Below are 12758 nucleotides of genomic sequence, written 5' to 3' on the forward strand. Positions count from 1 at the left end.
AATACCCACAACTTTTATGTAAAGTTTTATGTATCAAGGGAGTACCTACAACTTCTATGTAAAGTTTTATGTATGGAGGGAGTACCCACAACTTTCACATATTGGGAACTGTTGGATAGCCAGTTTAGAATCAAATGAACAATATTGATATTTATGTTAAGTTTATTTATTTTTTCAACAATACCAGCAAGGGAATGTGGCCAAAAGCCTTGAACAGGTCAAGCTAAACAGTGTGCGCTGAGTGACTTCTGTTCACAAACTCTGTATCCTTTTCAAAGAAGTCTAATATGCTCAGGAGACATAACCTGCCTTTCACAAAATTAAACCGATTGCCATCTTGATCAGCTAAGTCGCTTGTGTCCACATTAGAGAGTTCTGCTATGATACATTCCATGATGCTGTATATAATGGCTAGGAGCTCATGGGCCTGGAATTACCCAGGTCTGTAGAGGGACCACTTTTGTGCAGGTGAGTCACAGTGGCTATTATTCAGGCATCAATCCAAAACCCTGTGACTAGGCTGAGGTTGAAGAATTTAAGTACAGCCCCAGGTAGTGCATGCTTCGCAGTGATGGGAATGCAACCTGGTATGTTGTTTGGCCATAGAAGTATTATTTTAGCCTTTGTATTGGATCTGGTGGCTTGTTAAAAACTAATTGAAGGGAAAAGTACATTTTCAGAGGTAGTGGCGGCAGAATTGTAGGTGGGTAGGGTAAAGTTAGCAGTAGGTTTGTCTGCTAGGATATTGACTACATCCTTGGCATCAGAATGTGTGATGTTTCTATTGAAGAGCTCATTGCGTTGTTCAACATTATTCCTTAATCCCTTAACATGAGAGACAAAATATTTGTAGTTTCCTTTGATATCTGTAGCAACCTTAAATCTGTCCTGTGCTTTACACCTTCTAAGTGTGGCCTTATGTTCCTCGCCAGCATATGTCGCTGTGGTGCTGAGCTAGGAGAGTTGTTCATGTCTTACAGATTTTCATTCTTTTCCTTCATTATCCTCAACCTCTTTAGGTGATGCTATTAGTCACAGATGAATGCAGCAGACTCCCAATTGATTCCATTTCTGGGGGATTGTGGGAAATTTGTCTAGGTCTTCAACAAGCCGAAGTAGGTTTGTCCTGGAAAATTCCCTAAAGACGTTTGCATTGGTGATGGAGTGGCATCGGCAGACATGACAGACAAGATGACTGAGCTGAGGGATGAATAGATGTGGAGAGACAAAAAAGCCAGTCTGATAAGAGCCGGGTCAGGGATATTAGAGCCTCTCGTGGGTAATTTTACAATTTGATACCCCATGTTTGGCGTTAACAGTATCTGTGAAATGCTGAACATATCCATTTTAGAGGTTTAAATATGCCAGTTAATAGCTGGCTGACTTAAGTTATTTATCAAATGGGTATTTTGATTGATATTTAACTCCTCAGGGGTAATTTCCGTGATGAGCAGGGGATATTGGTGGGGTTCTATAGCAAGCAGTGAAATAACAGTGAGATTTATTGAGTGTTGTTTGGATTTTTTAAATCTCCATGTCAGGGTTGTGGTTAATTTGGCATGCGGTGATAGTGTTTCTGACAAATAGAGATACTCCACTACAGGTACCTAAGGTTCTGAAGGCATAGCAGGTGCTAAACCCTGGTATCAAAGGAGTGTTCTTGTTCGACTGAAACTGTGTCACAATAACTACACAAATATGATTGTGCTTGAGTGATAGGATGGGCCAAGGTTCTGGCATCTTCCTTTTTAGTCGTACGTAGTGCCGCCATGATCTCTGAACTTGGGTTTGAATCTGACATTTCTGAGTGCCCTTTAGAAGGACTCTTCTTCAAAAAGGCACTATGAGGCAGCAAAAACTTTATTTGGTATGCAGGATTACTAGTATGAGCGGTGTAAGCCATCATTATTGAAACAAATATTTTTGTCTACTATCTTATCCAAGGCCAGCACATACCAGATTCCCTTAGAATGACTCCAAATACTTACCCAGTTATGAAAGCCAATCACCTTGCCTTGGAATCTAGGCATCATTCTAGGTGAAGAAAATATTCAACTCAAGCAAGAATCATGTCTTTCTTGCATCTAAAACATGAATTGTTCCACCGTGTCTCTTTACATGCCCCTGGTTATTCAGTTTCAAGTAGTCCTTTACTAGACCAAAGTCATATTTGCCTGATTTAGGAGACCTTAGGACCCCTGTGATATCACGGGTGCTGGCACCAGACAATAGGTTTACAGTCACTCAGTCACCTTGTTCTTGTCCATTCTGATGACTGTCAAATCTGTGTGCATACGTATAGATTCACCTGTGACTTAAACATTTCCCTCACTAGAATTATGTAGTCAGACTTATTTGGCCTTATGAGCATAAGCCTGCTTTCCTGGTGACTGTTTGGTGAGATATGTTGATTTGCAGTATGTATGTTAGGGAACAGGTGTTGCTTCATGAACTGGAAGCTGGGATTTTTTTTTAATATCTCTTTGCCCCCAATTTTTGCTAACCATCAGACCCTTGCTTGACCAATGGGCCAATTCATTCCTCACATTAAGACATATTGCCAACTAAAAGGAGCTGTAATTCTGGAAGTCACCATGACTGCTGATTTTTTTTTTCTTTTTGCAGTCCTACCTCCACTATGCATACATGGCAACTTGTCAAGGTTCAGTGTGCAATGAGCGTCAGCGCAGGCACATCACTCACTTCCATGAGTGACATAACTGTTCAGTGCAGCCACGCCCCCTTGAAATCAGCAGCCCCATGAAGACTCTGGTCTTCACTGGGGAGTCAGTCATAGAAACATACCTACTTGGGTGTACGCTCCCACTAAACCACCATGCAGTAACATCTGGGTTAGGCATAAGCCAGCTGTCTATACTGTCTTACTGCTCACAGATAGATTGAAAATAATGTGTTAGGCCATGTTGCAGGATGAAGGAGGACTAGGACTGATAGTAATACTTGGGGACTGGGGAGAGACTACTGTCGAAAACCAAAGGGGATTATGGGTAATGTACTTAAGAAGATGCTCTGAGATTAGGCTATATTGCACAATATGATGATATCTTCACATAACTAATTTGCAGAATTACAAATCCTAATAATAAGCAGGTGGCTTTGTAGTACTATACAGGTCACTTGTGCACACTGCAGAACAGTTACTAGGCACCGAACACAATAGCATTAATTTATGTTAGAGAATGACTGGCAAGCACTAACTCTGCTCTGTTAATACCACAGGGATACATTTTAGGGTCAGAGAGGCTGGGTGCTGAACATTGTAGATAGTGTTATTAACCATAGAATATTCACCAATCCTTAGGATGGAACTGCTAACTTTATGTGGCTAATTTGTATAGTCACAGGCATTTGCAGTGCTCAGGATACTTGAACAAACCACAAAGCAGTCACCAGGAACTAGCTTCTACAGCTGCCTGTAAAATTAGAGCAGTCAATAAACAGTAATACTCAATAGATCAGTATACAAACAGAAGGGCAGTTTCTCGCACTGGTCCCTAAATAATGCAGTTAATTAAAAAATGCAATACACTTAGAACCAGATGCAAAATTTCAAGCTTCTAAAAGCAAAGCTGTTATGAAACAGTAACATCAAACAGGACAAGTAAGTTGGATTTCATAATTCTGGTGTACCCATTAGAGTAATTTCTGGGAACTGCTCCCTAAATAATATAGTCAACTAAAATCCAATGCACTGTACACTAGGCTAATTGCAGGCTAGTTTAATTTAAACCCCACTGCTAGTTCTCACCAGTATAAGAGGACGAGATGAGACTGGAAGTATCTTCTAAAATCAATATTATGCTATTTATTTTTGAGTAACTCAAGAGACACAGGTTTTAAGAACACAACAGTTATATAGATGAAATGAAAATCCAAAAGAGTCACAAGACAACAGTCATAGATCAGGGGTAACTCACAGTTGAGAGAAGCTTCTAAAGGCAAATTTACAATAGAGGTAGGCAAGCCAATGGACACTAGATTTAAGAACACTCCAAGGACAGGATGAGTAGGTGGGAAAAAAATCCAGCTTAATCACAGAGCACCAGCTGTAGAGCACAGCTCCCAAAGATTAAATACTTTTCCCTGTTCTGCTTATCACTTTGCAGACAAAGAATGCAATGCAAATAACACACACACACACACTGATGCATACAGACACAACCAGTTTAATTTTCCCATTGTAGTGACTATCTGGCAGGAGAGGCTATGTATGGAAGAGCTATTATAGTTTGTGGTGTGGTTCTGCTCAGCCTTCCCAGTATATATCAATCTGAACAGATTGTCAAAGCCTCACACATAAAGAGAAAAAGATCCACAGAAAGAGATACATGCACACAGACATGCACACTCTCCCATCAGGTAGCAGTCATACAGAACCCCCACCCACACACACACACACACACACACACACACACACACACACACACACACACACACACACACACACACACACACACACACACATACATGCACACTATGCAGTCATGTATGTTCAATCATAGTACCCACTGAGACTAACAGAGCCACTCAAAATACACACTTCCCCCCCAGGCGAAACTTGTCTGCTTTACGCTATAGAGATTCTCTTATAGTAATGTACAAATGCAGTACTTCTATTAACTGGAATGAAAACATAACTTTTACTGCAATTGGTAATAAACTTGTCTTTGTATTTCTACAGACCTATTGAAATCTTTTCTGCTTTTCAGCTTCCTTCCGTATGTGGCAGCAAGTGAACTTTTGGTTATAGTGATGTTTTGTTGTACTTATTTCTGTTTGTAGTTAGTTTTTCAGGATGCCGCTCACCACAGAATGCAATGCACTTAGAAATCATTTATACTAGCTTGAATGGCAATAAAGTGATGTATTAGTACTCCAAAATATCTGAAGGGTGAGGCATATTCTTGTTGCAGCCAAGCATGTACTGCAAGCCCACTTGTGAAGATCTGACAAGTCTTTGTAGGCTTTTATGTAGCATATTTTATTAATTTTAATTTTAATGGTTTAAGAAATAATCTTGTTAACATTAACTGTAAACCTACATTTTTCTAATATAGTTGGATTTTCTGCAACTATAATACTATTAAACTACCCTTATCATACCAATGACATTTTCCCCAACTTTTAGATTGTATATTGTGCTATTGTGCTACACAAAGGATTAGTGGTGTACCAATATGAAACGTCATGCATGGTCACATGATTACATAAGCATACCACTGCAAATGTCAGTAAAGAATAATTTGGTCCTTGCTTGTAATAAATGAGTATTGATACATGTGATGTTTCTTTCTTAATTTACTGTCCTTCTTTCTATTTAGTGCTAAAGCTTTTGAAGATGGCCACAGGGATGAGAGCTTTACTCGATACTGTAGTGCAGGCACTACCGCAGGTACAAATATGGTGAAGTTTTGCATATGACATAATATTTACTGTTCATGACAGCACAGGTCATTATTGTTGATTAAGTATTGTGTTCTCATTTACAGGAAAATGTTAGCATCTGCTCACCACTCCTCATAGTCATTAGTATTCCAGTACCTCTACTGAGTCCCAGTATCTGAAGGCTGATTTTATTTACTATCTGTATTACTTATTAACAGGTAAATGGAGAGCAAATTGACTATTTTCAGACATGAGCTGGAAGAAGCAGTACAAAAATAGGGAAAAATGCAACAAGCAGTTACGTGCGATATGCTATACATGTAACAGCAATACAGTTTGGTAATAACAGTGAATAAATGACTGATGATCATATAGCAACCCTGTAGAGTACCATAGATATTTGCATTAAAACAATATGATCAGCAATAAGGTGTTGCTGTGTGCACCTTCCTTTTACACTGCTGCATAGTGACAGTTGTTAGACTATGTATCTACATCAGACATCTGTCAGTATTGCACATGAAATGCCATCTGTACTAGAACTGGTCTGCATTACAAGTGCAGCTCTGAATTATAGCTTTGTATAATTATAATATTCCTGAATCATTCCTGTATGTCAACAATTCACACTGTAATTCACCTCTACTTGGAAAGCCAGACTGAGTGCCAACTAGAGTGGTAATTCTTATTCTTTATTCCATTTCTCAGAAAGCTATCATAGCATTTCATATTTGCCATTGTGTTTTTTCACTTCAGAAATATTGCATAAACATTCAGTCAATCTAGAAAAACACACATTTTGTTCAAAATTGAAAATTATCTTCCTCAACATGTTGAATAATAGTGCACAGATTAAAAAAATGACATAAATACATCATAACTAACACTGAAATTTAACTACATAAAGTGCAGGAAAACCAGATCAATATAAAACAAAACAAGGGTATACACATGCTCTGCAATACTAGAAAAATAAGAGAAAAAATGAGCCTACACTGCCCTTCCCCGAAGGAAGAACTGAACGGAATGCATCTCTTACTTCTTTGCATTCTCAATATTTATTTTATTTTATTTATTTATTTTACATTAGTTGACCAGGATTGTCCAACTGAGCTTCAGAGACATTTTTCAGCGGAGGCCCAGGGAGAAAATCTCCAACGTATACAATTTTCATTATAAATTAGCATTAAACAGCAATGTTAAAGGATTATTGCAAGACTTTAAGTACCAATACAATGTTATACAGTGTCAATAATCAGGAGTATAGCAAAACCCTTTCAAGATGTATAAAAAGAAAATATGTCTAAGATGAATATAGTTTTTGGGGTAATTGGTTACAAAAACCCAGTTTTATCATGATGTAGTTGCATGAAGGCATGACAATTACAACAGAATGTTTCTCTGAGTCATTTGCTTAATATATTTTAGAAGACAGTAGAAAGAGTAGTCAAGGAAGATCAGAGAGAGCTAGTGAGAAGAGTGAGTTAAGGGCAGAAAGTAGATTAAGGTATGAGAAGTAGGGGATGTTTAAGGAAGGAGAATGCAGTGGCAAGAAAAGTGACTTTTAAAGTGCTCTTTGGTGGCTGTCTTAAATTGTTTAGGATGTGTAAGGGTCCTGATTTCTAGTCGGAGCTTATTACAGGCAATAGTGGGGTGATAGCTGTACATGCTGTGTACAAATTTAGACTTGGGTTTGTAGATTTGTAGTGGGTCTTGGTTAGACCTTCGGAGATTTCTGGAGGGAGAATAATGGGAGATGAGAGGGGATAGTGCTGGGCAGTGGGAAGGCTGGTACAGGATTGAATGAATGATCTGGAGTTGAGAGAGAAAAAGCTGGTGGGGTAATTTAAGCCAGTTTAGGTGTTTAGAGACTGTAACGGGATTTGTACGTTTGCTGGGCAGCAAATCTAGCTACCTTGTTGTAGGTAGATTCGAGTTTGGTCAGCAGTGCTGAGTTAAGATTTGTGAGAATTTGAGAATTGTACATTAGACCGGGTGGAAGGTAGCTAAGAGAGAGAGTAATCTTAGCTTCAGAGGTAAGGAATTTCTTGTTACGGTAAAGGAGCCCTAGTCTTGAATGAGTCTTTTTGATACAGTTATTAAAATGCAAGTCAAATTTAAGCTGGTCATCGATGGTTACGCCTAAGAGCTTAGTGATGGATTCTACCTGCATGGGTGTGTTATTAAGGGACTGTATGGAGAAGGATGGTTTAATATTGTTGAACGTTTTAGGTAGGAAGAGTAACAGCTTTTTTTTTATGGTTAAGTATGAGCTGTTTTTTGGAGAGCCATGTTTCAACTAAGTTAAAAGATGCCTGAGTAGCTGAGAAGAGCTTAGAGGGAGAGTTGGCTGTGGTGATGACTGTAGAGTCATGTGCGTATTGCACTAAAGATGACTAAGGACAGCAGGTATAGAGCTGATTAGTAAAGATATTAAAAAGTAAATGCCCTAGGATAGACTCTTGAGGTACATCCATTTTTACAGGGAGAGGAGGGGAGAGTGCAGAGTGCCATCTCACTGATTGAGATCTATCAATGAGGTAGCTGGAGAACCATGCAACAGGATCAGAGGAGAAGTTGAAGTTATGCAGTTTGTGCAGCAGAAGAGAGTGTGAGACAGTGTCGAAAGCTTTTGAGAGGTCCAAGAATAAGCAAGAAATAAGTTTATGGTCATCCGTGGCTATAGAGACAATGTTGAGGAAGGATAATAGAGCTGTAATATTTGTGTCTGAAGCCATGGTGAGTGGGTGTAAGCAGATTTTATTGTATCATATACTGCATAACTTGCTTATGAATACATTTCTCTAGTACTTTAAAGAGAGGGGAGAGGATAATGATAGGTATAAAGTTGGAGATATCAGAGGAGTTTCCTTCTTTTTGTATAGTAGAGTGTAGCATTGTTTCCAGATGGAAAGGACTTTAGATTCAGAGATAGAGCAATTATTTAGGATAGATACAGGGGGAGCAAGAGAGTCAGCTGCTAGAAGAAAAGTGGAAGGAATATTGTCAGCTGATGCTGAGCATGGTTTTAATTTAGAGAGAAGAGTTTTGATGTAGCTAGTAGGTACAGGTTTGAGGGAGAAGGTATTTGAGGAGATAGTATTAGGAGTAGGTTCAGAAAAGTTGGAGATGTTAGTAGTAGAAGAGTTTGGGTTAGGGTTCAGTAGCTTAGATTTGTTTGTTTGTGTCTTTCGGCTTTTCCCGGTTAGGGGTCGCCAGAGAGGAACTCCGGTCCGCTAATTATTGGCAGTAGATTTTTACGTGCTGGCTTGCCGGGCCTAACGCACAACCTTCAACAAAGGAATGCCCATTCACGCATGTCGATACAGAGAAGACGCTGTAACTGAGAATCGAATGGGCAGTGTCTAACTGTGAGGCGACAATGATACCGCAGCACCACCACCACAGTAAACACAGGTTCAGTAGCTTAGATATTGAATTGATAAAATAGGTATTAAAGATAGTGGCAATTTCTTCAGATGTCTTGTCTGGGCATGGATTGGGGGAGCTAGGATTACCGGGATGTAATATTTGGTTAATAGAGTTCCAGAATTTTTTAGGATTAGATTTTAGGGCTGTGGGAGGTTTGTTATGGAAGTCCTTTTTATCTTTGTTTATGTGTTTTTGTCAGATTTCTGAGTTCTTTATATTTTTGCAAGTCTGCAGGGAGCTTAGTTTGTGACCATTTTTTCCATAGTTTGTCTCTAGTTATCATAAAGTGCAGTGGCTTTTGAAAGCCACGGAGATATGGTGGACTTAATTCAGACTTTGCAAGGGGGAGCAAGTGAGTCTAAGATGCTAAGGAAGGTGGAGTTGAAAGCTAGAACTGCTTCTTCTAGTGGAGGTTGGGTAAGGAATTTCCAATTTACGTTAGAGAGGAGGGCATTAAAGGTTTCTGGATGGAAGTTAGAGAGTTTGTGACAAGTGATAAATCTAGGAGGTTTTGAGAAGTGGGGAGTGAACCTAAGCACTTTTATAGGAGAGTGATCACTCAGGGTCTTTGGTAGGGTTTCAGGGTTATGATATTTGGAAGGATTAGATACAAGTATCCAGTCAATAAGAGTACAAAATGTGTGAGAGTTGTTTGTATGAGTAGGTTGGGAGATTAGCTGTGTAAAGCCATATAAATTAATATGAGTATTAGAGTTTGGATTACTGAGAGTTAACCAGTTAATGATGACATCCCCAAGGAGGATAGTTTAATTGGGGATGAGTTGATAAAAGTATGAAAGAATATTCCGAGCAGAGGTATGTTGTCTCCTGGAGGAATATAGATGTGTGCTACTGTGATAATGGTGTAGTCATTGATTTTTAAGGTTAGCTGTAAGTAGTTCAGCAGGAGAAAAGGATGGGATAGGCTTCATAATACTTGCAATGGTGAGGTGGTTGGAGAATAGGATGGCTACACCACCCCCTTTTTTGTTTTTTTGGTATCTATGTGGAGTTTATTACAACCAGTAGGGAGAATGTTTTTATCAGAAGTTTGGGGATTAGCCAAGTCTCTGTTAGGGTGATGACATCAGGGGTGTGCAAGGCTATCCAGGCATAGATTTCACTAACTTTATTTAGAATACTATGGATGTTCATAGATTAAAAGTAAATATGTTGGTTTGGAGAGGATGCGTTTTTTTTAAGTAGGGAGAGGTAGAGTTATGCATGGTGGGGTGATGGATGGGTCCAGGATTTGGATGTATGTCTCCTGATAGAAGCAGGGCTACATAAAGGTGGTAAAGTTTAAATTTAAGTGGGTCATAAAATAAGTACTTAGTCTTGGTTTTAAATGCTAGAGAGTGAGAGGGAAGAATTTTGATTTTAGGCAGAGGGATGTTCATGAAAAAGATAGAGGAGGAGATTGTAATAGAGTACTGCAGAGATGACAAGCAGTTAGTATGAGGATTAGTGGGATCTCTATGGACAGGTGGTAATGGAGAAGTACAAGATGTAAGAATGAGAAGGAGAAGTAATGAAGGCAATAGGAAAACAGTGGGGGTTGCAATAACCATGGCCTAAGGTGGGGAAGTAGGATTGGGATGGAGTGAGGAGTGGGTAAGGTACTAGGAAAAGTAAGTTGTTGGACCTGTTAGACAGCTGAAGCAAAATTTAAGTGAAACAACCTGTAGGGGAAGTAGGAGATATGTAGGAAGAAGGAGGATTTGCAGCAGACTGAACTATGAAGTGATAAGTAGGGGATGGTAAGGTGTTTAGAATATTTTAGCAGACAGGAAGAGGTGGAGTTAGGGGTGGAAGGGATTATGTGGTTAGGTATAAAGGAAATGATATGGGGGTGGGTGAGAATGGGGTGGGAAGGCAGCAAATGGAGCGGGATGGGGCAGAAATGGCAGTCGCCACAAGAAACAGTCAGCAGGCCAAGAGGGAAACAGTAAGAAGCACACAGTGAGAGCCAGCAGGTAAGTAGAAGAGGTGGGGAGGTGTAGACAGAGAAGGAAGAGATGTTATAGCTAGGTATACACAGGTATCTGCAGTAAGATGAAAACAGTTAAAAGGAAACCACAAACAGAAAAACAAAAAGAGTATAGCTAACTAAGAGAGAGTTGACACTAGGGTAGTGACTAATGTATAGATGGCAAAGAGAGACAGAGGCAAGGTTTCTAAACAGGTGAGTATGGGGGGATGGTCTCAGTGGTATGTAGGTATCCTGTACCGTAGAAAAAGCAAGACTAATTTGTAGTATGAGCTTAGAACATACTTTAGTGTAAACTGTTTATACAGTAGACCACAGGAGTAATTCCAGGAGTTGGAGCAGTATCAGTAAAGGTAGACACAGTCTTGAGAGAAGACACTTTGCTGTTAAAACCTAGGGAAAACAGGAGGGGAGAGAGTGCGTTGAATATAAAAGCTAGGGAAAAAAAACAAAAACAACAGAGGTGCTATATATGCAACTACTGATAACAGCTAGAGAGGAGTTAGTTGAAATAAAATATGAAAAGTACATAAATAAATAAAATTAAAGTAATATGATATTAACTTTACAGATTAGAACAGTAACAATGTGAGACAAAAGTTCAGTAACTTGCTTCAGCTATAGCAGTTTCACATAATGGAAAACCTGTGAACCATGATGTCTTATACAGTATTTATTTTTTCTCAATTGTTTTTATTGAAAATTTTAACAACAAAACATTAATATATGATAATATAAATATTATAACACATATATACATATCTAAAAGAACAATAGTAAACAACAACTACAATACCTAGTTAAAATGGTGTCTAGTATATAATAAAGCTTGTTAAACAGAAAAAGAAATGTAACAAAAGTAGTTGTTAGTTAATTACTAAAGTCTGTTTATCCAGCAGTTCTTTGAATTTCAACCATATATTGTATGAAGAGGTGACTCTAGATGTTCTTGTCTGGATCATGATAAGTTCAAGATGACAGAATTCAGTTGCTGAGTGTACAAATTTCCTCATAGTAGGAGTCTTTTGATTCTTCTAATTTTTGGTGAAGACTTTTCTTGTTAATGTTAAGATACTCCATAAATTAGGATATTTTATTTTGTGACGCAAGTGGGAATAGGTGTATTACATAAAATAAAAGATTTGGTCAGCATAAAATGTATCATTAAAAACAGACTATAAGAGAGAATTCATATTATCCCAATATGTTTTACATTTTAGATGATCATAAAACATATGTGCCAGTCAGCTTTAACATTTAGTTTACATCTCCAGCACCTTATGCCTTTATTATACATCAGTTCAACTTTATGTGTTGTGATAAAGGTTCTGTTTAAGAACTTCCAAGAGAATATCCTCCACCTTAGTGATGAAGTAGTTTGTTTTGAAGACTGAAGTATTAGTTTTTCATCATCTTCACTTGGGGAGTTATTATTGACAAGTCTAAAATAATCCCAATAGCTTTCTCTGTGACATACTGTAGATTTCTTAAGTGCCTTACATATTTTAGATAGATGCCACTTTCCAATTATATTCTGGTACATTAAAATAATGAGTAAATCAATGAATGTGTAGGGAAATAATTTCTAACTGTTGGTTGCATTAAATTAATTTTATGTTCAACTAATTGTCTACAATTTTGAATTTCTAAACACTTATCTTTGCTTCACTCAAACTTATTAATGACATGGTCAACATTTTGTAATGTCCCATTGTCTACTAATTGATATCAGTATAACAGTTTTTTTTTGTCTTTAAATGTAGTCATTGTTGTTAAATTAAGTGTATTAATAATATTTTGAGTATAAGCAATTGTGAAAACAAAGAAAACCTGTGCTTTATATTCAGGGTTCTGGAAAATTAAATTTTTAAAGGAGGTTATTATCATATTAGTATAAGAATTAACTGGTTTGTTTTTGTTTTCTATAAAA

The 12758-nt window shown here is 38.0% G+C and overlaps 1 protein-coding gene across 1 annotated transcript in view; it reads left to right on the top strand.

Annotated features, from left to right (window-relative positions):
- The window catches only part of CACNA1I (calcium voltage-gated channel subunit alpha1 I), a 3136920-nt gene that overhangs the window by 2607740 nt on the left and 516422 nt on the right, over positions 1-12758 (top strand). Inside the window, exon 27 of the mRNA XM_044073362.1 lies at positions 5343-5413. Within this exon, the coding sequence (XP_043929297.1) occupies positions 5343-5413 (71 nt within the window). The remainder of the gene's footprint in view (positions 1-5342; positions 5414-12758) is intronic.

Source organism: Protopterus annectens, chromosome 1.part0 (genome assembly GCF_019279795.1).
Source record: "Protopterus annectens isolate FY-2018-M chromosome 1.part0, PAN1.0, whole genome shotgun sequence".
In the NCBI taxonomy this organism is placed as follows: domain Eukaryota; kingdom Metazoa; phylum Chordata; order Ceratodontiformes; family Protopteridae; genus Protopterus; species Protopterus annectens.